Raw genomic sequence first — 26,724 nt, forward strand, 5'->3', positions numbered from 1 at the left:
TCAAGTTGATTCAAACTTGGAGCCTAAAACTTTCCCATCCCAGGTTCCCCGGGCACAGGCGGTACAATCGCCTGCGTTGGGCGATACCGTTGCCTAGTGTAAGTCTGACTAACACTGTCCTGGGTAGTTCCACCGCCCAGGTCTGGTGGTACCACCACTTGGAGGGCAGTGCTGGGTGGTACCACTACTCAGACTAGCGATACCACCACCTGGAACCCTGCTAGGGGTGGTACAATCGCCCAGACAAGCGGTACCACCGCCTGACACAGTCTTGAAGATATGCCATGATGGTGAGACTTCTTTGGGTACTGTTTGGGCTCTTATTGGGCCCAACACAGTCCTTACATATGTTAGGATCGGAGCAGCACTAAGAGGGGGGGGAGGGTGAATTAGTGTAGTAGATTAAAACTCATAAGTTTGAAATCGATTTCGTAAATGTGTAGAGATTTCGATTCGACGAAGGATGACTTAGCTAAAATAGCTCAAGTAAAAGTAGTCAAGAGTAGGGAGATGAAAACCGAATGATTTGTAGCTAAGTAGAGAAATAGTTCAGAACATTAAACACTCACACATTCAAGGAACACCACGATGTATAGTGGTTCGGTCAAGTCACCTACATCCACTTTCAAAGCCTTCTTCGATGAGGCTCCCAACTTCCACTAGCAAATCACTTTGAAGGGGAAGGACTAAATACCCCTCTTACAACCTTCTTACAAGTGGTTCACACTCTTACAGATTTTTCAAAGAGAAAGAGGAAGGTGAACACTTAAGCTATTGAAAACAAGAGTTTGCTAGAGCTTTTTCTCACTTTCTAACTTGTCAAAAAGGTGTTGTCTCTACTGAGAATTGAGGGGTATTTATAGGCCCTAAGAGGATTCAAATTTGGGCTTCAAATTTGAATTACTTTTGGGTTTCTCGGTGTTGGCGGTGCCACCGCCTGTTAGTGGCGGTGCCATCGTTTGTCAATGTCTGACACTAACAGTGTACTAGTGGTGCCACCGCTAGACCTCTCGGGTTCTGGGCGGTGCCACCGCCTAGTCCGGCAGTGTACTGGTAGTGCCATCGCCCAATCTGGCAGTGCCACCGCCTGAACTTTTTAGATCATTGGTTGGGCTCTAAACTTGGCTCAAACCAGTCCTAACTCGAGCCCAATTGGCCCTTAACTAGGTTATAGGATTAACTCTTAATCCTAACCCTAATTATATATAAACTACGAAATTAAGACATAATCCTAAGCAGGTTTTTAACTAGCAATGTCGAGTTTCCTTCCGACAAGCTTTCCGACGATCTTCTAGTGGACTTCCGATACACCCACGGATTTCTTCCGGCGGACTCCCAGTAGGCTCCCGGTCTTGTGGCGAGTTCAACAAGTCTTTGGCAAATATCTAAACCTTCTCGGTGATCTCCGCGAACCTCCGATGATCTTTCCGGTGGACTTCCGAAAACTTCGACAAGTCCCCGATTCTTTCTCGATTGGTTTCGGCAGCACTTCCAACGATTCTTCAGACTTTCGGCGGACTCTCGAACACCTATCGAACTTGACTCCGGTAAACTTGCTTTATGTCTTTAAGCTATCGTAGTTAATCCTACATATCTAAACCTTCTCGGTGATCTCCGCGAACCTCTGACGATCTTTCCGACGGACTTCCGAAAACTTCGATAAGTCCCCGATTCTTTCTCGGTTGGTTTCGGCAGCACTTCCAACGATTCTTCAGACTTTCGGTGGACTCTCGAACACCCATCGAACTTGACTCCGGTAAACTTACTTTATGTCTTCAAGCTATCGTAGTTAATCCTACATATATAAAATAAAACTTTGATCTAGATAATTAATCCTAAGCAATTAATCAAGTTGTCTGGCATGTCATTGGTCTCTCGATACTTCGTCCGATTCTTCGGTGCATCGTCCTCTCTTGCGGCTTATTTCCTAATCAGCCAATTGACTCCGCAACTCCGATATCCTTGGCACAATCTCCTCTCTTCTTGGCCCGATGCCCGAATCCACGATACGTCGTCGACTGATCCACCAGCCCGACGTCCAATCTTCTGACATGTTCCTCCGGCACAACATGATTTTCCTGCAATAATTGTCTCATCCTGATCGAAGTATCCTGCATCACTCAAAAACACAGATTAAAATATAAACACATATTGATTGGTTTCATCATCAAAATCCGAGATTCAACAATCTCCCCCTTTTTGATGATGACAACCAATCGACTACTAAGTTAACCTTAACTCCCGGAGTTTAAACAAACTCCCCTTATCAATATGCCATAATGATACAAACTCTTGGATTTAAAAAACCAAGCAACATGTCATGATCAAATCATGCATGTAATCAACATGCTTTTCCCCCTTTGTCATCAACAAAAAAGAGAAGTTCCAACTTTCATGTGTTTAAGTATACATTTAACATATTACATGAAAAACATAATATCAAGTTTTCTCATCATGCAATTTGTAAGCTTAAAAATTTAGCAAGTGTTACATTATGCTTAGAATATTCAAGCTATCAAGTTGTAGATATGAAAGTTTTACAACATACAAGCTAGCAAATTTAAAGATGTGCAAGTTGGGATATTTGCTTTTCTTTGCGATGTGCAAGATAGCATTTCTTTGTAATGTTCAAGATAGCAAGTTCTATATCATGCTAGCTAGCAAATTAGAGATGTTCAAGAAAGCAACTCTTGCTTTTTGAAATATGCAAGTTGCAAGCTAGCAAATTTTTGCTTTCTTTGCAATGTTTGAACTAGCAATTTTGCTTCAATTGCAAAGTGCAAGTTAGCATGTTTTGTATCTTGAGATAGGCAAGATTACACTTTTGGTATGCAAATTTATAGTATACAAGTTATCAACTTTTACACATAAAAAGTTAGCAAAAACATGTGCAAGATGGACTATTTTGCCTCTTTTCAAAATGTGTAACTTGGCACATATTGCTTATTTTGAGATTTGCAAGATAGCACTTTTGTTTCTTCTTGAAATATGCAAGCTAGCAAAATTTGCTCCCCTATGTCATTGTCAAATAGAAGGGAATAACAATACAATCATGTAATTCATTTCCCTTTACTATAATCTTCAAATCATGATAAGGGTAAATAACAAAGATGAAAAATGAATGTCAAAAGACATATCTCATTTTTGATCAATTTCTTCTTTTGTAAATAGAAAGTATGATAGGAAACAATCTTGATTCAAAGAGAAAACTCAAGTTATAAATTATCAAGATGTCAAGTAGCATATCATGATTTACAAGAACAAGTTTCTTGTTAGTTAATAGCAAAAAGAATTATAGGAGAACAAAATCTCAATTCATACATATAAAATCTTATGATTCACATAGAAGATCTCCTCTTTTATAAAACGAGAGAATCACGATGAAGAATCTTGATTTACATAAAGTTTCAAAACATAATTATCAAGATCAGGAATACTAAAAGACCATGAAACATTTCGACAAATCTCCTTTTAAATAGAAAACAATCTTGATTCATTTAATAGAAAATTTAAATTATAATTGTGAGAAATCAATATCATGATTTCAATAAAACCCATTAAATTCAAATCATTTTCATAATCCATGAGATTCATAAAAATAATACAAATGGATTCATCAAAATCAATAAGATAGAGAAAAATAATTTTCAAGAAAAATGTTCTTCTCTTTTAGTTGTTTTAATTCATGTGATTTATTTCATTCAAGCATGCCCTTTTCATTTATGTCAAATAAAAACATGTATCATGTTGAAAACCGAAAGTGCGAGATTTATTACGACAATGATCAATAAGGCACTTTCATTATGGTAAAAATCGATCATCCATAAATCATAAGATTCACCATGCATAATTTCGAAAATCTCATGCATAGAACAAAATCATCAATCATGATATCAAAACATTTATCACTTAAAGCATTCATGATACACATCCAATACGTCACATACATTATCATAATAAAAAACATAAGTATTGCATGCATCATTCCAAATCATAAATATTTCAAATCATGATAGTATTAATTTGTTAAATTGTATCCTACCATGCATGATCATAACTTTTCATTTGTATGCATCAAAATAATATTAAGAATATTTCATGCATAATTTTATATCACCACATAAGGAATATCAAGAAGAAAATAATTGGGTGATGAGATCAACATTTCATGAATACAAGGAATTATATAAAAATCATATCATAAAAGATTAGAACATGTGAATACCAAAAGGCATGATTTCTTTTTGAAAAACCTACTCATAAATAATCAAAAGAAAATCTTAGGAGATCGATTAACGAAAAAATCTTGATTCATAATAAATCTTAATTTGTAAATATCATGGAATCAAGATCATGATTTTGGATAAAACTCATTCAAATTCAAATCATCCAAATCATCAAAATCTCAACATTTCTTTCAAGAGATTCAAAATGGCATAAATAATTTTATTGGTCTCTTAGGTAGAAATCAATAAGATAGAGAAAAAGAAAACTTTTAATAAAAAATTCTTTCCTCCTTTTGTTTCAACTTATTGATTGATTCCATGCATGTCCTTTTCTTTCAAATCCATTCATCATTGTTTAAAACGAAAAGATCAACAATCATCAAGAGAAAAAAAAGTGCAACACATAATTCAAAAAAATAATTTCAACTCATTACTTTAAGTCAAACATGATTTCATTTAATCAAAATTGAATAACTTCAAGACCAATAAATCATCATGTATAATAATCATCAAGTATGATACAAACTTTTCAAAACATTTATCATGATAAGGCATATAAGCCAAAGAAACTATTAAACATAAAGCATATTCATCAATGATGATTTCATTGAGCATAAGGTATTTTCAACCAAAATCATTTTGTTATTTGTTGTAGTCATGCATCATCATTAAGCATGATATTAAACTTCTTAATATTTTCATTAAGACATCAAGCATGGTTTCAATCAAAATCGGAAATCATCAAGATATACATTTTTTCTTCTTAAGAAAAATATACATATGATCATTAGATTTAAATCTAACATTTTATTCCACTAACATAAAACATGTAATTTTAGTTATTATTTTTAAAATTATTATCATAATCATATTTTTATATTTTTAATTTTTTTAAACATGTAATTTTTAAGAAAAATAATTATTCTAAAAAAAATACATCATGGAAAATATCAAGTAATTTCAAAATAAATAAAGGGGGTTTTGATTACCTCGTTATTGAAAGCGGTTAAAGCGTAGTTTGCCACTTCATCTTTTTATATTTTCTCCTCGTCTTCGGAGGAGCTCGATTCATCCTAATTTTTGTTCTTCTTCTTGCATTCAAAGCAAGTAGTTCCGTTCTTTTTGCTTTTTAATTTTTGTTTCATTTGTAGTTTAAGTTTACCATCACTTGAGCTTATGCTCGAGTGGTTTTCAAATGTTCTATGTCCCAAATCCTTCCTATTCTTTGGAAGGTTGTTCTCGAGTTTCCTTTTTGCCACATTGTTCATTTTGTAGGTCATTAGAGACTCAATAAGTTTTTCGAGAGGAAATGTTTTAAGGTCCTTGGCCTCTTGAATGGTCGTAATTTTTGGATCCCAACTTTTTGGAAGGGATCTTAAAATTTTAGTTACTAGTTCAAAGTTAGAAAAACCTTTACCAAGAGCTTTGAGTCCATTGATGACATCCGTGAAACGGGTGTATATATCTCCGATGGACTCACTTGGTTTCATCCGGAAAAGTTCATAAGAATGCATAAGAATGTTGATTTTGGACTCTTTCACTTGGCTAGTGCCTTCATGAGTGACCTCAAGAGTTCTTCAAATATCAAAAGCCGAATCACAAATTGAAACGCGATTAAATTCATTTTTGTCAAGTACGCAAAACAAGGCATTCAGAGCCTTTGCATTTAAAGCAAAAACCTTCTTCTCTGATTCATCCTATTCACTTATCGGAAGAGAAGATTTTTGAAATCCATTTTTTATAATATTCCAAAGCTCAAAATCCATGGAAATAAGGAAGATCCTCGTACGAGTCTTCCAATACGTGTAATCCGACTCATTAAACATAGGCGGACGTGTAATAGAGTGACCCTCTTGCATGCCGGAGTAAGCCATCTCTCTTGGGTATTAAACCAAATATGAGAGTGAGCCTTACTCTAATACCAATTGTTAGGATCGGGAGCAGCACTAAGAGGGGGGGGGGGGGGGGGGGGGGGGTGAATTAGTGCAGCGGATTAAAACTCATAAGTTTGAAATTTATTTCATAAATGTGTAGAGATTTCGATTCGACAAAGGATAACTTAGCTAAAATAGCTCGAGTAAAGGTAGTCAAGAGTAGGGAGATGAAAACCGAACGATTTGCAGCTAAGTAGAGAAATGGTTTAGAACATTAAACACTCACACATTCAAGGAACACCACGATGTATAGTGGTTCGGTCAAGTGACCTACATCCACTTTCGAAGCAATTAATCAAGTTGTCTAGCATGTCATTGGTCCCTCGACGCTTCGTCCGATTTTTCGGCGCATCGTCCTCTCTTGCGGCCTATTGCCCAATCGGCCAGTTGACTCCGCAACTCCGATATCCTGGCACAATCTCCGCTCTTCTTGGCTCGATGCCCGAATCCATGGCCCGAAGCCTTCTGTCGATACGTCGACTGATCCACCAACCCGACGTCCAATCTTCTAACATGTTCCTCTAGCACAACATGATTTTCCTGGTATAATTGTCTCATCCTGATCGAAGCATCCTGCATCACTCAAAAATACAGTTTAAAATATAAACACATATTGATTAGTTTCATCATCAAAATTCGAGATTCAACAACATGGGCCTAGCTAGCCTCTAATTGGGTTGGCTCAAATCCAAGCCCAATTACGTGCTAACTACGAAATCCTAAGACATTTGCTAAGCTAAACAAGTCCCTATATCTATTCTTCCGGTGAGCTTCTTGCAATCTTCCGGCGAACTTCCGACGATCTTCCGGCGAACTTCCAACGATCTCTTAACAATGTTCCGACGGACTCCTGGCAAACTCCTGGACTTCACAATGATCTTCTTGGCGAGTTCTGACGAGCTTCTCTGGCAAGCTCTGAGACTTATCGGTTGGTTCCACTAGAACTTCCGATGAACGTCCAGACTTCTAACAAACTCTCAAACTCCTAACAAAGTAAGTCCTTGACTCCAGGACTTTATTTTGCTTAATGCCTTGCTATCGTAGTTAATCCTGCATATGTAAAACACACTTCGATCTAGACAATTAATACTAAGCATTTAATCATGTTGTTTGGCATATCATTGGTCCCTCAACGCTTCGTCTGATTCTTCGACGCATTGTCCTCTCTTGCGGCCTATTGCCCAATCGGCTAGTTGACTCTGCAACTCTGATATCCTTGGCACAATATCCGCTCTTCATGGCCCGATGCCCGAATCCACGACCCGAAGCCTTTTGTCGATACGTCGACCGTTCTTCCGGCCCGACATCCAATCTTTTGACATGTTTTCCTCCGGCACAACATGATTTTTCCTACTTTAATTGTCTTATCCTGATTAAAGCATCCTGCGTCACTCAAAACGTAGATTAAAACATAAACACATATCAATTGGTTTCATCATCAAAATACGAGATTCAACAATGACTATCCTCTTCATTGTTTGTTTTAAGACTCGACAGTGATAGCATAAACAAGCCTATATTCAACAAAATCGTACTAATTTTTTTATATTTAAAATCAAATTTGATATTTTATAAAGAGTTTTGTTTTCTTTTTATAAAAACAAAAACTTGTAAAATATTTATGTTTCTTTAAGGGTAATTGACAGGAAAGATGTGATTGGATCCTGGAACCATATGATAAATTCTCAAAATTTTACTAACTAAATTAATTAAAACTTTCGAATAAATTGAAAAACTTGGTTGTACTATGAGGCTTCCTTCCAGTTGTATTAGCCACTCTATCTAATCTTTTTTTTTATCAGATTAAGTAATTAATGACAATGCTTCTTAATAAATTCTCACTAGAAATTTTTTCTGAATAGTTGCTTGGTAGGTATAAAAAAAGTCATTTCTTGGTGGAGATCGTCAACCCCTACTGCAGTGGAAATTAATAATGTATTTATGGAAAATTCTTATTCTTTCTTGTTCAGATGGGATAGGGCAGAGTTTTGAACAATCTTTTCTACTTCATGTTGTTCATCTCACAAACCAAACCAATCCAACAATGAGAAGCTTTTTCTAGTGCTTCTCAGTCGATCCAGTGAAGTACAATAAGTACCATTAGCCACAATGCAGTTTGTTGGCGATCATATGAATATAGTTCATAATCTAAAAAGATTGTCAAATATCATAAAGAAAATAAAACCCATAATTTATGAAAGAATATGAAGCTGTATTGCAATGCTAATTATTAAGATGTCCGTCACAAAACACAGCCTCTTCGAAGTAATTCTTCCATATGGGCTTCATGATGCTGTATGGATCAAATGATCACGCAGTAAAACCTTTGCTTATGACCTCAAAAACACAGAAACAGAAACCAGATGTTGGTGGGGCTTATTCAACCATGTTGATCTCTTTATGGCTCATATATGCAATTCATCTATCATTTAAGGATACATTATTTGTATATATCAAGAAACTGGATGATGTCATTTAGCTCAGTGCAGACTCCATCGAGAAAACACATCATGTCTATGGAAAAAAAAAATGAACTATGAAAAATAAAAAATGAGTTCAGCAGGCTCTTAGATTGGTAACTTGTCAGTTTTAAACCAATAGCCTAGACAGCTAAATGTATAACCTCAAGAATAGAAATCTGACATCCAAATGAAAAATGGAGGATTCACATGTATATAGATCATTGCTCTTAATGTAACCCCATCTTTCAAAATATGGGATACAAACGGTATAGTCAGCTCAAACAACATTCCACTTTGTAGGCGTCATCTGAGGGGAAAAATTAATGGGTGAAAATAAACTCGTGGTCTCGTTGCCTCTCCCAATGGAATTTGCAATGAGGTGGAAAGCCAAAACCCAAGAATCCAAAAGAAATAACATCCACAGTGCCTGTGTTGTTGTAGACCATGGGGCTTTCCTATGGCATGCATGCTTCTGTAGTTAACTTTCTGCACCTGCCTGAAAGTGGCTTTCCTCGTGAACAAAATCATTGTTTACATCTTTTCATAGAACAGAATATAGGCCTCACACTTGAGGACTTCTGACAGAGAAGCCTCCCTGACATGAGCATCACTAGCATAAAACCAGGAGGGCAAAATTTTGTCCTGATGAGCTTTGCTGCTGTTCCTTTCACCTCTCACATAAGCTATGTAGTGGCCACCTGACACACTCCCTGAGTGCTCCACCACCCCAAGCAGTCGATACGTGCACTTCTCTTCTTCCTTGCACCTGCCAACGGAAACAAGCAATAAATTTGGAATATAGCTTGATCTGCCTTTTAAGAACATCAGCTTCCATCCATTTTGATCCTTTTTTAATTTTTTTTTCCTTCAATCAAACAAGCAAAACAATTTAACATGGAATAACAGCCTCTGCCCATCAGGATTACATGTCTGAAGTAATATAAGTTCGTGCTATGCCTTTGTTTGTGTCTTATCTAAATCTGATGACCAACTTTCCAGTAGGAAATGCTAATAAATGCTGAAATTAGAGAGTAATTACATCACAGCCATGAAAACTATGAAGAAAAAGAATAATTGGCATATTTGTGCTCTCTAAATGAAGTAGAAGGGTAGATGCATTTGCTGTTTCTGTTGGTTGTGAAGTGAGGTTTTCAGGTAAAGGTACTTTGGAGCTACTAGAAAAATGTACTTTGAAAGTTAATTTTTTCATTATCCTGGCACTTGTGTTTCAACCACTCAATTGTTTGGTGAAGCTTCATGTAGAAAATAAGTCAATAGAGGAAATTTCCTCTACATATGATGAAAGGCTTTTTTTCAGAAACTACATGAGTATAAGATTCACAGCAAAATCAATGCTCTTGATTCATTGTGATCAACCATTTAATTCTAGTAGGATAAGAAATATTGGACTTTAAACAAAGATCTTCACGATTATAGCAAACAAACTGTGGAACTTTCTTTAAATAGTTCCTCATTTTGGTAAAGGCCACACTGATTCTTCTGTTAAAGAAACAGATGAAAAAAAAAAAAAAAAACAAGTGTAACTTCAAACACATGGACCAATGAACAGCTTAGATAAATCATCATAACGTCTTGCTGATAACATATCCCAAGATATGCTTATTAAATAATTCACCAGATCAATCACAGAAAATTTCCTCTATCTAAGCACCAATACAGCACACATTCCATTACTTGGTAGATAATGTTTTCTGCCTTAAAGCACCAAAAGTTCATATATGCTATGAAGACAAACAAAGATATATTATGAAATCTAAAGCAATTTTTAGTTATAAGAAAACAATATAAGACTAGCATTTAATTTGCTTTCAGATCAATTAATATGTAAAAAAACAAAAAATCTTAGATAGCATCAGTGTTGTGGTAAGCAACAAGAACACACATGTAGCTATAAGTGAAAATTTAATATTAAATCATAACTATCAAATTATATGCTTGATTTACCAAGATATAAAGCTTAATACAGATTCTCACTCTCTTTTTTTTCTGTTTTTCCTCTTTACATTCTTAAGCATAATTGGGTCACTAGAATAAGATCCTTCCAACAAAGTAGACCGATAAATATCATTCTTAAATTCAACATAACCCGCTGTATTTCTCCCTGACGTCATATTATGACAAGTGGAAAATGAGATGGCTATCCCTTATTATTGGCTCTTTTCTAACAGTCATCTGTTAACAAATTAGCCCCTTTTAAAGGCATGTCATCATTGCCTTCTAATAGAATGACAACTCAAATAACATATCATCCAAAAAAGGTAACAAGTTGTCTGCATAGTATATTACCAATATATCCCACTAGATGCAACATATCAATAGAAAATCCTAATGACACAAACAAAACAATTTCATGTACAAGTAACATGAAACCTTAACAGATTTTTAACAGTGGTCTAAGCAGTTGGTAAAAAAGAGTGAAGAAAATAACCTCTTTCAATTCTCAGTTGATGCATAATGTAACTAACATCTACCTCCAGGCTCAAAAATATCAGCCTTTGCTATTATAAAATTGCCATCAAAATATGAGGTGAACCACCATTATATTTTATCTTAAAATCAGAAAGTATCTGAAAATTACAACAAAAGGGTTTCGACTTATCTTACAAACCCATACCCTCTACTGCTCCTCACTAAGCTATTACAGTTATTAAAATGAAATGGAATTTGAAAGAAGAAACAACAGAGAATTTTGTTTTGTTCATGATCACTGTCATAGGATAGCATTACCTATTTTCAGATACCCATGTTTAATTTTCATGATGGCTTTGTGTCAAAGCATGGTCCATTTGAAATGTAGAAATACCAAAAGGTGCTTCCTCATAGAATAAATTGTAGATGGAGTTATTTCATAAAGTCAGACACCATTTCACGCTTTCCGTCTTATATCATCATCTATAATATTGCTATTTTTTTCTGTCATATTTCCATCATGTCAAAATTATTTTGCTCTTCCATCAGTGTATCATCATATTAATTCACTATGGCCAAAACAAAGTAGTTGAATTCTTCACATGAAAAAGCCTCCCTGCACCATTGCATAATTGTTACTTGGTAAAATAACCAACACAAACACATGGCTAAACTTCCAATAACATGCCCCACATACATCCTCTCCACATGATAATTCTCTAACATATGATGTCCTCATTATCTTCCTGTTTCTTGCAATGACAATAAGCTTGGACTGCTTATCAAATGTGATAGTCTCATCAAAACTCCTCTAGATATCAATTTTCTTACTGTTTATGTAAAGTGAAATAAATTCCTCTCTGCACATCTAATAGATTGTCCAATGGAGTTCAAAACCTCCATTGATAATCGGTAATCTGGATATGATTAGACAACTGCGATATCTAAAATCTCATGACTTCAATAAGTTACCAAATATTAGTAGTGCTTGATCTAATCATCGTGTTACACTATGATTATGATGTGGTACAGAGAAAACAACATAAAGGAAAGAAAATTAAGCAGGAAATAAGGTTGTCAACAACTGAATAGAGACAAAACATAAATCAACAAATCAAACTTATACTCGTTCCCATAATGAATTATTCGATATGTCTTAGCACAGAAACATGAGAATTTGCAACAGCAATTTCTCCAGAATCGGAGTTACATGTTACGGGTGTGACTCCAACACAATACTGAATAACTGATGGTGACAATTCATGCAGTCCAATCTTTATAAGCTTCTACAAAAGTTTGGTAGATAAAATCCTCCAAATTTGCATGTCGAACCACCATATCAGGAATTCTTCTAAACAAGATTATTCTCCAATTATTTCTTGTATAATGTATTTTTAAAAGGGATCCAATTCCACATACCCAAATCAATATGCACTGTCACTCCAAAGTCACCATAAATGAGGACTAAAAGAGACTTAACTGACAGTCCCTGTACAGTGTTCTGGCTAGGGAAAATGATGCCAGTATTTCACATAGGTGTTTACATATACATGCTCAAGTAACATGATGATTGATGACTACAATTCATATTCTTTTGACCAACTATGATCTACAATGATAAAAGTGGTGCAAAAACTAAATTAATGAGTAAAAATTTCATGTAGAAAAAACAAGTGATCAAAGATGAATTATATTCATGTAGAAAAAACTAAATTAATGAAAGATAAAGGGTATATCTCTGAACGTGATTAGAACTGAGTAAAGAGAAGTGAAAGCAAGAAATCATGGGCTCAAGGTGATGCAAGATAATTAGGTTTGATACTGATTAATGCAATATGACCAACTGCTCTGATACCACTTGATACAAGCACAGGACCTCATATATTGGAGGAGAATGGTTCTATGATCATTGCAGTAGGTCTTCATCATTGTAGTAATAACAATATGTCAAGAATAGTAAATAAAGATTGAAAGAAATAAAAGATAAAGGTTTAAGACAGGAATTAGAAACCAGAGGAAATACTATAAGAGGTAAGAGAAAAAAAACCCATGGCTATCAGATGATGAAGAAAAATTTTCATTAAGAATATAACATAATTACATCATTAAAGAATTCTTACAGGATAAATGAAAACAAAGAAAAAAAATATTAGAATTAAAAATTACACTTTCTTTTTTTCTCAATCATGATTTTTGTATAATGCCATTGGCAATTGCATCGTGCATCAAACTGCCCAATTTTTCTATCTTTAATAGTCTGCGTTCATTCCTCTTGTGTCAATCAATTATATTCCAAAATTTAACTATTAACATCTTATCAAAAATTTAAAAATTAAAATCCTAACCTAATTAAAATATGATCAAATTTAATAAATAATCATTTCCAATATTTGATAAAAATAACGAAACTACTATAATATGAAAAATATCATGATACAAATTAAACTAAAAAAAAATCCATAGATCAAATCCAAGAAGTACTAAAATATTTTTATAAAAAGCTTAAGCCTGGCAGTTCTAGACTCACCTACCTAATTAGACTCAACTTTGAGTCTACAATCAACCTTATCTTCATTATGAAGGTTCAGTTTACATTAACAGAAGCATTTAGATTATCCATACTTCAACTATTAAATCTCTGAGCAGATTTATTAACAGTTTCTGGATGTTCAACAGATGCAGAATGAAAAAGAGAAGGGAAAAATGAAGCAAGGAGTTCCTTTTAAAAATACCATCTTGGCTCCACTTGATATTCTTGCATTTGCTACTTATCATCTATCTTAATTTCCCTAATTAACTGAAGACAATGGAAACCATTGATATACAAGAAAACACACACCTCCTACACACACAGAGAGCACAGAGCACAAAAGAAAAGAAAGAAAAGAAGGGAAGAATTTTAATATAATTGGCAACCTAAATATAAAATATTTAATATGTGACAATGGTTTCTTTAATTTTCCATCCATAATATTAAATCCCATTTTTAGTCCTCCATAGCTCCCACTTCAACATCTGATATTTCTCATGTCTCTTAATTTGTAAGTTAAACTGAAACTTTAGCCATTAGTGAAGGATTTATCTCCTTCTAGGGTAGACCTCCGAGCCATCTATCATCTATTTTGAAGTAAAATACTTAGAAACCTAATCATATTCAATGAAGCAAAAATTTAAAGCCCAAACTAGGGAAAAAAGGACTTCATACTGGTCATTTGAAACATAAGCATCCAAATCTGTAATAAAACATGTAAGCAATTTTCATATTTCAGTTCCAATGTGCTCCTTGAGTAAGAGTAGTAAAGCCTAGAGTTTGAAGTTTTGTATACCAGATCTGTTTTGGTCCACAGGTGGACTGGTGGGGCCCTGTATGCACGTGTGCAGACACATGGTGGACTAGTGGGGGTCCTGTATGCACATGCGTGCAGACACATGGTACGCCTGTATGTACCACGGGAGGAGGAAAAGGAGAAGAATAAGAAGGGGATCGGGGAAGAGAAGTGAAGAGGAGAGGAGAAATGATGGTGCTAGAAAGGTGAGCATGTAAGAGATCAAGAGGAAGGACAGAGAGAGAGGCCGAGGGCAAGGGAATTTAACCCTAAATAAAAAAGGAAAAAGCCAGGACAGGGAAGTAAGCTTGGTTTTAGAGGGTCATTGGGTGATAACCACTGTATCGGATTTGAACTGCCTGAAAAGGAAGTCTACATATTGGTTCCCCAACGAGATGATAAATACCACCGAGTATGGAATGGTACAGAGTGTATTTAGAACCATGATAAAGCCATCATCCAAAAAAGGTCAGTGGTGTTGACGAAAGCTGAGATGATCAAGTAAATGACAAAACTGAAGGGAGGAAAGATCAAGAAAGAAAGGGTGTGTATCCAAACATATTATCATGCTTAGGGATGGATACGCTGTACAAGTTTGTCACGTACCTACTTTCCGACATCTTGCAACCATTAGAACCGTAGAATTATAAGAATAGCCTTCAAGAGCAATTTAACTTTTTTTTTTGTAAAGGATAAATGATGAAGGTGAGATTCGAGCCAAGCCCTTACGATAATCTATCAAGGTTTTTACTAGCTAAGCTAGCTAACACCTTCAAAAATATGTCAGTTGAGACTTCAAACCCACAACCTATGGTAAATGGATCTAGTACACCAACACCAAACAAATATTTAAGGTGTAACAATTAAACAATTAAACATTTGTAGATAGCAATTTAACTATCTACAGATGGAATTTTATGTGATCACACAAATAACAAATTGCATCCATCGAAAAAGTATACCAGAATGTGGTCTTGCTTCTAGGTCATGAAACAGTTAAACAATGCAAAATTGAGACTAACATAATAAATAATGTCATTCAACAACTTTTATCATCAACCAAGGTGAAGAATCTGGTCCACACTATCTTCATTATGGTTTAAGAGATCAATGACAGCAATGGTTTCCATATAAAGGACAAAGTGTACTTGACATAGAAATAAAAAGATCAATTATCTATCTAGGACATTAATTTCCTGCACAGAATACATAAGAAATTTATCTCATTCTATCTATTATAAGAAAATACGTGAGTGCAATAGTGCACCATGTATTCATAGAGCTGAAAACAATAAGATTCTAGTAAACTGAGTATATTCACACACATTTCATGACTCAAAGACACTGAAAGTACGATGAATTTCCTGCCATTCATTACTTAGTTTCATGAATTTCACCAACTGCAAGGTATATATCAAAGAATTTGCTATGACAGTTAATCAGCGCAGAAGCCAATGTCTTGACTTTAAACAAATCATCATTATTAAGCAAATATCTCCACGTCAAAATCTTTAATAAATCATATATCTAGGATAATTTCAAGGACAATGAAACTATCTTGATTGATATATTGAAAAGTCAAGGTGCCTTTGCCTAATATCACATCTTCCTAGACATGCAAGAGTTTCTCATTGTCAGTGTCAACAACTAACAAGATAGTAAGCTAAGATTAGAAGTTCTTCAAACCCATCGAATTGCCAAGTTCTTCAAACCCGTCGAATTGCCTAGAATGCAAACGAGCAAGCATGTAGCTAAAAGCATGTTTTTAATATATGGTCCATCCCAGCTAGTATTTACAAGTCAAATGGCAAACCGGCCCATGGACCATCCCTTGGCAGTCCAATTGATCGAGAACCATCCAAGTTTATAAAGAATTTTAGAAAAGCTTATTCTAGGCAAAGAAATCAGAAAAAAGTCATCAATTAGTTATGTGAAAAAATGAAGAGTCCTTTTGGTCTTTCTAAGTGTTAATCTTGAGACTCTAATTTTGTATTAAGTGTACTCTGCACTCTTGTATTAAATGCACTCTTTTACTTCTAAGCTGTAATAAATTTTTTTCAAAAGATTATTATATCTCCTAGAAGTCACATTTTGGGTTTCCAAAAGACATACAAGTTCTCTAGGAGATTACTCTTGGGAATCATTACCATTAATGATTATAGCAAGGCATCCAAACCTCTATAAATAGTGGAACTTGTCAATTGATGAAACAGTTCATATTTGAATAAAAATGCATCTTGTCTCTTCTAGTCTCTCTAATCTCACTCTTCTCTTGCTCTCTCTCTATTTCTACTCATTTATTTTGTTTTATGGTTAAACAACATGATATGTCCCTCTACCTCTCTGTCTTGACTCCCTCGAACTCTCTCGTGACATATACCGCTCACTGCTGCCTGCTGCTCATCGCCCATTGCTCTTTGTCGCTAGCCTGGGAACTACTCCTCCCCTCCTCTTCTCCTTCAAATCTGCTCCTCCTCCTCCTCTCTTCTTTATTCATACCACATCATTTACCGACATACTTGTGTTGGTGTGTTGGCATGTCAATACACAATATTTATTTCTACTCCAAAGATTCCAAATAAATAAATAGCTATATGAATAGGATAAAAATTATTTAAAAGAAAAAGTACCTCGAATCCAGATATGGCCTCAAGTCAAGCATCTCCTGGAAGAATACATGGCCCCTCAACTTAGTTAATCGGCCACGTCCATCTTGACTAAATCTCTTCAAATGTATAGTTAAAATAGGTGGTGTTCTGTTAATCAGAATCCTTTTAGTTGCATCCCTCTTCACTTTCCTCTTTGTAGGCTCCTCTTTTTTGACCCTTCTATCTCTGCCTGGATGAGTTTGACTCAAATAATTTGAACCTTTTTTGGGTACATGATTAACATCAAGGTTGTCATTTCTGCAGGAATTCGACAAGCTTGCTCCAGTATTACCTGGGGAACTAGTCAAAGTATTACCTAGAGCTTGTCCACTAGTTGGAACATCTTCCTTACCACTTGTGGTTTGATTATCAAACCCAGAATCTACCAATTCCTGATCCTCTAGAACAACAATTGGTTTGCTTATTTGATCACACAATATGGAGCCTGGCATCATTATGTTACTCCCAGTAACGATTTCTATGATTTCTCCATTTTTACATCTCATTTTTTCCGTTTCACCAACAATATCAAGTGATTTCAGGTCAGTATCAGGCCTTTGTGGATGTAACTCAATGTCAGCAAACGTGGATTCTGTTTCCCTGGCGCCTAATTCTTTGGAATCAGTTGAATTCAGGCAATCCACATGCAAATTGGAAGAAACATTTTCACTTGTGCCTTGAGCATCATCAACACAAGGTTTCATTATGTCGGACTGACCAAGTGTTGCTAAAGTCTGGCTCTTGCTAGTTCTATCAGTAGTCATCTCATTGGACAACACCTCAGAACAGTGCTCACAGTACCAAGCATCCTCATCAGACAAAAGCTCTACACTGGTAAATAACACCAGGCAACTTTCAATTGATACTTGAGCATTACTATCGTCCACCTCCTCCTGATTAGACTCACTGCTGTTATTAGCCCAAAGTGTCACAGCCATCTCTTCAGCCATGCCAATATCTCTGTTGAGTTCAGAAGTAACCTCTGGCTCATTAAATAAGTCACCAAATCCATCAAAGTCAACTTCTGCTTGTTCAGAATCAACAATAGATGCAGCCTGCACACTTGGTTCCTTCATTAAATTATCAGATGAAGACATGTTATCAGGATTTTGAGAAGTCACACCAGTCATAGCATTTGTGGTACGATCCAGCACATCATAAGGAAGTAAAATAACCCCAGAATCATATGCACATGAAGAAGAGATATCATTTCTGCTTGGGTTTTCTCCACAAGAATCTGAAGACACCATCAGCTCCTTGGGAGAATTGTCAACCTCTGACTCCACTGGAATATTATTTTCACTCTGGAATATCTGACCACTCTCAGAAAAATGCAAAACAGAGTTCCCACAAGTTTGGGAACCCAAATCTAGAGCATCCGGTGTCATAGTGGGCTCTGCAAGATAATCCATCCATGAGGAATCCTCTGCCTCCGAAGCAATATTTTGTTCTGTTCCTGGTGCAGCACTGAGATGGTTACTTTTATCTGAGTCATTTAATATCAAATCAGCATTTTCTTCTGGTTTGGATGCATTACCGGATGACTCACTACACTCCACTGATGAAGTAACTCTTTCTTCCGGTCGATATTGTTCCATGACCACAGATCCTCTTGCACTACCTTTTTCTCGGAACCTCCGAGATTTATCCCTTTCTTTCAAAGGTGGCTTACTCCTTTTAGGTGGAGGTGGTGGAGCCTTCTTAGAAGTAATCCTCTTTGAAGGCACTGGCAATGATAGATCCAGAAATGGTTCATGGACTATGGAAGTATGCCCACATTCAGCACAACAGATAGTACTTGATAGCTGGCCACCAAAGATGTTATCCACCACAGTGCTCCCCAAATTTGAAGTAGCCATATTTTGATCATTCCAAGAATCTTGTGTTTTGTCTGAACTTCTCTCTTCTACATACAACCCATCAAGCAAGCAACGTAGCAATTCATGACTGTCCTGCTGCTGGTATCCCCTGAATTGCGGGGCCTTTGAACTAATGCATCCAAAAAGATTCTTTGGACTTAACACACTTTTCGAATCTGTCCCACCTCTGGTTTCATCAAACAGTTTTTTCAATGCCATAGTAAGTGGCCCTATAGGCCTATCCAAGTTCACCATGTAATGCCGCAACATATCTATGGAAAGAAGGTTCTGCATCACCGAATTGAAGAAACATGTGTTCCCAAGATTGGATAACCCTCTGATCTTATACCCCTTGCTGCCCTCTGGTGTTGGAGGCTCGATCCCACCACCTTCAACCCTTCCATCTTCTAATTTAACCTCTCCTGCATCAACCACAACATGTGGCAGCTCAACACAGACTGCCAAACTGCACGAGAAGCACCATCCGATCGTAGGATTGTCCAATCGCACCACGCAAGCATGGCGCTCCTGCTTCGAGTGCCGACGGGCATGGCCATAGGGCACCGAATCGCTCACTGCTCCCCCACAGAAATAGCGATTGCAATCCAAACAGACCCAAATTAAGTGCGACTCCGGTCCTATCTCCGAGTTCTTCACCGCCCCTTCTCTCTTTTTCTGATGTTTACCCTTTTTACCCCCGCCTCTCTTAGCAGCAGGCTCTTCCCTGCAGTGCTCACAAGCCACTGCAACCTTCGATGACAAAATTTCCGAAAGAATCTGATTCACCTCGGCACTACCCTTACCGTAATGACCGCACTGCTCATGCCTCACATTTTCATACTCACTGTTCTCCTTCGGATCGGTCGTCCCAACGATGGGTTGGGCAGATCCGGACGGAGCCCGCGGATGCACCTTGCGAGGGTTCCGCGCCTTGGTCTTCATCTTCTTCCCCATCGATTCCCAATCACGATGATCCAAAAATCAAATGAATCAAAATGAAAAAAAAAAAAAAGAAAAAAGGAGAGAGTAACTGACGATCCAAAATAGGGAATCAAACAGGAAAATCGCGATCTCCAGCACGGACTTCTCGGCACAAAATCGAGAACTCAGGACTTCAAAACTACTCCCAAAGTTCGCTCGAAAAAATCTCAGATTTCAGGCGACGGAGAGAAACAGATACGATCTGCACCTGAAAAGAGTAAAAGGGCAGTGAAAAAAGGATTGAAATTAGAATCCAGGAAGCTGTTTAGCTGAAGGATTTAGGATTGAGAGAGGAAGACGGGGTGGAGAGATCGCGACTCCTTTTATTTGGGTCGCCCAGAAAGCAAACGAGGGTTTTTTATCCAAATCGATGTAAACCGGAACGGAATACTCTTCCGGCTCATGTGACTCGGTTACATTCCTCTGACTCACCTGACTCGGTTAAGACAGGCCGAACTTGATGAGCTCCGTCAGTTCCAGTATACACTTTCAATAGACACCAGTTGTTCGCAAATCTATTCTGAATTTATCAAGCTCTAATATTGATGTGTTCGTTATTTTGGATTAATCGATACTTGATATATGAAACCTAATCAGTCCTTAAAATATCACATCAATGATATATAGAAACTAATCAGTCCCGAAAATATCACATCAACTATTGAAGATACAAAGAGTCTGTTGGCATCTTATGTGAAAGAACATTAAAAAAAATATATTCTCCTATTAAACCGATGATTATAATAATGATGATATATAAAATAATCTTTTCAAGTATATGATCATTTAAAATAAATTAAATAAATATTTACAAAATTTAGACGCTCATAAAAAATATACTAACTTGATTGTTAGAATGAGGTTTTATGAGATAAACCCTCAACATAATTTTTTACAAAAAGTAATATATAAGACTCGTGCATCTTTTACTCTCATGCGTAACAAAAACATAGGTTACAAGCATTTCTCACGTTCAAAAAACTTTCTCCCTTATTCAAATCCTAAATACTTAAATGACTCTTCTCTTTTTCAAACGTAAAATATAATAATATTCGAAACACTAGTCAAATAGAGTCAATTTTACCAAATCAAAATGACCTTATCAAGTAGGTGAGATCGTTCCATCATCAATGCATTCATGTCGTTGTAAATGCTTTCAATGATTGCTAGAAAAAAGTCTCTCGAGATGATATCGTTAAAAAAACTAAATACTGAAAGTCCCACAAAGAACACGTGAAGAGACCCTTCTCCCTTTAAAACTCAACCTCAGACAAGGGGGCTTCTACCTTCCCCTCTATAGGGACATTTGGATCATGACTAGATCCACACTATTAATAATGAGTCATGAGTGATCATAATTTCCTTTTCTTAAGTGGGAATCTGACTCAAGTTATAAGTTCCTTTTGATGTCTTATTTGGCCTCACCCAGTAAGTTCAAGACTTTGACTAGGATGATGTAGATATTGTCTTCTTCCCTCACTACTTATGTAGTTAGTAGTGATACATAATCTACCAAGGCCAATTCTAGGCACTATAGAGAACTCCAAATCAGTCATCCCCCGAACCGCCAATGTTTGCAAGTTTCTCTTAAGCACTACAATTACTTTCTTAAGAGGTCAATCTAGTTCAACCTCAACTGCATCTACATCAATCTAAAGTATATGTTTTTCACTAAAGAGTTGAGTCCTATCTTACACGAACAATAACAAGAAATGGACAAATGACTCAATGACATGAGATGCAAGATCCGACAAGGAAAAGAGCCTTAAGTGTCATTGCAAAATCAATCACCTTTCACTCATGATATTAAAGATGAACGTGTTCCAAGTGACATTGAAAAATCAATCACCTTTCACTCATGATATTAAATATGAACATGTTCACTCTAATTTGTGTATATTATATCTAGAGAGCTGCGATAGAAGCTTGAATCTCTTAGAGTATGATGTTATATTATAATATTCTGATTTAATCCCACATCAGAAGTAATTAAAGACTATTATTGACATATAAATATCTAATGGATATATTATTATTAATTAAGCTTAAATATTTTGTATCCAAAAAGATTTAAATCTTTAATATTTATGTTATGAAATATAATATATATAGATCACTCGTCATGACATAAAAGAATCCAAATCACTCATGTATCTCAATGTGTCTCAAAGTGTCTTGTTCATGCATGATGCATATGCCAAAAATAAAAAATCATTTGAAACCCTGACACACCCTAAATTATTCCATTTATACACAATGCATCCGCCCGTGATAAAAAAGGCATTCCATTTATACACAATGCATCTGCTCATGATAAAAAGTATCTAAAATACTTGACACACCCCAAAAGCATCTAATATATCCGTGATGCATTCGTCCTGGATTGAAAACCATTCAAAATGTCTATTACACTCAAAGCATTCTCTTTATATATTATGCATTCACATAAGACAAAAAACATATGAAATGCCTAAAACATTCAAAGTGTGTGATTTATTAGCAATGTGTTGTTTAGGATGTTAGGATGATGAAGGGACTAAGAGGGGGAGGGATGAATTAATACTATCAAAATAAAGTTTCGATTTAAAACTTTTAATCGATAAAATTGTATCGGAAATATATTTAAATGAAAATATAAGTATGAGTAGTGAATAAGTAAATCAGCAAGTAATGATAAGACAAGACAAAAAGAATAAAATTTGATTTATAGTAGTTCGATCGTCTTAACCTCCGTCCACTCTCAATTCCTCTTCCCTTGAGGCCACCGACTTTTACTACCGATCTTTTTTTCAACGAACGAAGATCAATTACCCTTGTTAGTATTGAATCTCAAATTTTTATAATGAAATCAATTGATTTATGATCTAATCCATGTGTTTAGAAAAGTGTTATAAGATTAACTACGATCATGAAAAGACAAAACAATTAGAGAATCAAACATTGAGCTGGAGTCTAAGATCGGGTATTAGGCTGGAAGAATCGGACAATGCGTCGAGAACGGATGGATCGGGTGTTACGTCGAAGGTTCGGACGATGTGCCAAAAGCTCGTCGGGAGTTTGTCGGAAGTTCACCGAAAGTTCAAATGAACAATTGATATGCTAGACAATTGAGATTGCTAGTATTGTAATTGTTTTAGCCTTAATTATCATAGTTATGTATTAATTTGAATTAGTTTGGGGAGTAATCCTATTAACTAAAATAGGGGCCAACTATGCCCTAATTAGGGCTGAATTGAGCCGAGTGGATGGCCCATTCAGTGACCCAGAGCTACATCAAGCGATGGCACCACTAGGGCTGGCGGTGGAACTGCTTAAGGCTTGGCCTTCCAGGCTATCTAAGAAATGGTACTGCCTAAACACAGTCTCCCAAACTGTGTTAGGTGGTGGTATTGCTAGACTAGGTAATGGTACCGCCCAGTATCAATGTCAAACTAGGCGGTGGTACCACTAGTTGTTAGTTTGATAAATGATGGTATCGCCCAATAAAGGCTTGACATCCATTTTCAGGTTTTACATTTCAAATGTGAAAGATAGCAATCGTAGCAATTCATCATATGGTAAGATATCAATATGTAAAACTGTGATGTAAGTGTTAGGATCAAGAGCACTAAGAGGGGGGGGGGGGGGGTGAATTAGTGCAGCGGAAATCTTTCAACGTTTAAAACTGCGTTTGAACGATAAAAATGATTTCGGTGTGAAAGCCGATTCTAAGATTACTTTAACTTAAGATCAAGCGAGATGATGTTAAAGTCAATCTATGAAGGCAGTTTGCAGTTATGATGAAAACCAGAATATAAGCGCAAAATGAAATACGACGTTCGTACGAAGAAACTGATTTACATCTAAATGCTGATTCGTAAATCACTTGATAAGCCGAGATACAGTTTAAGCAAGGATATAAAGGCAGTTTGCAGTTATGATAGAAATCAAAACGTAAACGCAAACTGAAATATGATGATCGTACGAAAAAATAGATTTACGTCTAAACGCTGATTCGGAAAGTGCAAAGCTTGAAACTCGATCGTATAGGCGCAGAAAGCAGTAAGCTTTAGAGGAGGTTTGCAGTAAAGATAATATGCTCAAAGTAAATGCAAACCGAGATTTAGAGTGATTCGGTCAATCTTGACCTACTCCACTTTTGGCTTCCTCCACCGACGAGGTCAACGACGTCAACTAGAGGCCTTCCTTCAATAGGCGAAGGCCAACCACCCATTTACAGATTCACTCCTTTTGACGGGCTTAGGAGACAACCCTTACAAAACTTTTCTCTCCTCTCTTGAAAGATCTGAACTTGGAAGAAGAGAAGGAGAAGAACCTTTAGCTTATTACAACACTTTTGAGCTCAAAAATCTCAGAGTAAGATCAGAATTTGGTGGTTTTCGTTTCTTTCTTTTCAGTGCTGAATGGGTGGGGTATTTATAGGCCCCAACCCAGTTCAAAATTGGAGCTCAAAACTGTCAATTCCAGAAATTCCAGGATCAGGCGGTTGTACCTCCTGGCTGGAGCGGTTGCACCGCCTGGCAGAGCTCGAAGACTGAGCCTCTGGGCGGTGCTACCTCCTATCAGGGACGGTTGCACCTCTTTGCCAGAGCTCGAAGACCGAGCTCAGGCGGTTGCACCTCCTGACTGGGGCGGTTGCACCGCCTGCCAGAGCTCGAAGACCGAGCTCAGGTGGTGCTACCACGTGTCTGGGGCGGTTGCACCGCCCAGTCTCCCTGGGAGACTTAGCCCAGGCGGTGCTACCTCCTGGCTTGGGCGATTGCACCTCCCACAACAATCAGGGTCCGAATGGGTAGATCCATTCGGCCCAATTTTGGTTTTTCAGGGGCCCAATTGCCCCAAGATTAAGCTAATGGGATCACCTCTCATTTCTAACTTAATCATTATGCTAACTACGATAAATCCTAAGACAATTTCTGCAGCTTGCTCCGTTGCGTCAATCGATTCTTCCGGCGAGTTTCCGGCGAACTTCCGTCGATCATCCGATGAACCCTCGGTGATGCTCCTGCGGACTTCCGGCAAACTCCTGGACTTGCGACGATCCACTTGGTGAGTTCCGATGAGCTTCTTTTGGCAAGCTTATGGACTTCTCGGATTTGTTCCCGCAGAACCTCCGACGATTGTCCGAACTTCCGTCGAACTCTTGAACTCCTAACGTGATCATTGTCTTGACTCCGGCGCAACTCCTGCTGCATGTCTAACTTTCATCGTAGTTAATCCTGCACACTTATAACAAAACTTCGATCGAGACAATTAATCCTAAGCAATTAACCAAGTTGTCCGGCATGTCATTGGTCCCTCGACGCTTCATCTGATTCTTCGGCGCATCGTCCTCTCCTACAGCCTATTGCCCAATCGGCCAGTTGACTCCGCAACTCCGATATCCTTGGCACAATACTTGCTCTTCTTGGCCCAATGCCCGAGTCCACGTCCCGAAGCCTTCTGTCGATACGTCGACCGATCCACCGGCCCGACGTCCAATCTTTTGACATGTTCCTCCGGCACAACATGATTTTCCTGCTTTAATTGTCTCATCCTGATCAAAGCATCCTGCGTCACTCAAAACGTAGATTAAATCATAAACATATATCAAGTGGTTTCATCATCAAAATACGAGATTCAACAATCTCCCCCTTTTTGATGTTGACGACTATTTGATGACGGAGTTAACCTTAACTCCCGGAGTTTATACAAACTCCCCCTATCAATATGCCATATTGATAGAATCTTGAATTCAAACTGAATTCAAGTCATTGCAATATTCATCATGAATACTTGCAACACGTCATCATGAACTTATGCATAAACTTATGCATAACATGTCATGTCATCAACATACTTCTCCCCCTTTATCATCAACAAAAATGAGAAGTACCACAATCAAGTGTTTGTGATATTGGATCAACTCATTGCATGAAAAACATAATATCAAGTTTTATCACCATGCAGTTTTGAAACTAGAAAATTTAGCAAATGTTACATCATGCTTAGAACATTCAAGCTATCAAGTTTTAGATATGCGAGTTTTACAGCATACAAGATAGCACTTTTAGAACATGCAAGCTAGCAATGTTACAACATTTTAGAACTTGCAAGCTAGCATTTTAGAGATGTTCAAGAAGGCAACTCTTGCTTCTTGAAGTATAAGTTTTGCTACATGTGCAAGTTAACTTTTTGCTTCTGCAAGATATCATTCCTTGGTGATGTTCAATATAGCAAGTTCTACATCATGCAAGCTAGTGAATCTTATAACATTTTAGAACATGCATAATCACCAAAGCATCATAAATTTTAATGATGTGCAAAATTATAAATTTTGCATGTTTGCATTTGTACATCTTGAGATTTGTAAGATAGCACTTCTTGGTGATGTTCAAGATAGCAAGCTCTTTCTTCTCTTTTGAGAAGTGTCATTTTTGCTTTCTTTGCAAAGTGCAAGCTAGCAAAATGCCAAACTAGCAAGAGATAATGTTTTACATGAGGCAAGCAAACAATTTGGCAAGTGTTACATTTGCATCTTCTCTTTAGAGGAGTGTAATTTTTGCTTTCATCTTGAATTGTGTAAGCTAGCTAGTTTGCCTCTTTTCATGATGTCCACACTAGAAATTCTTGCTCCCCCTTTGTCATTGTCAAAAAGAAGGGAAGACCATTTTTTCAATTTTCAGATTATGACAAAGGTAAGTATCAATTTTATTTGTGCATCATTATATATTCAAATTAAAGCATACACAATTTCAAAAGCCTTATTTTTCATGCACGATACCGAAAAATGAATCAATCATCATTAATGGGTATATCATACATGATACTCAAATATTAAAATTTTTAAGCATTTATCAACATGTTGATCATGATACC

At 36.7% G+C, this 26,724-nt stretch overlaps 1 protein-coding gene across 1 annotated transcript; it reads right to left on the bottom strand.

Annotated features, from left to right (window-relative positions):
* Window positions 1-8,777: 8,777 nt before the first annotated feature.
* Window positions 8,778-20,241, bottom strand: LOC135587650 (ubiquitin carboxyl-terminal hydrolase 2-like). Its single transcript, XM_065079282.1, has 2 exons — window positions 17,009-20,241; window positions 8,778-9,388 (listed from the first exon to the last, which is right to left on the bottom strand). Exons 1-2 carry the CDS (start codon window positions 19,837-19,839, stop codon window positions 9,154-9,156), a joined length of 3,066 nt encoding a protein of 1,021 aa, XP_064935354.1. The 5' UTR covers window positions 19,840-20,241; the 3' UTR covers window positions 8,778-9,153.
* Window positions 20,242-26,724: the final 6,483 nt, after the last annotated feature.

The sequence above is a fragment of the Musa acuminata genome, chromosome BXJ1-8 (assembly GCF_036884655.1).
Source record: "Musa acuminata AAA Group cultivar baxijiao chromosome BXJ1-8, Cavendish_Baxijiao_AAA, whole genome shotgun sequence".
NCBI lineage: Eukaryota > Viridiplantae > Streptophyta > Magnoliopsida > Zingiberales > Musaceae > Musa > Musa acuminata.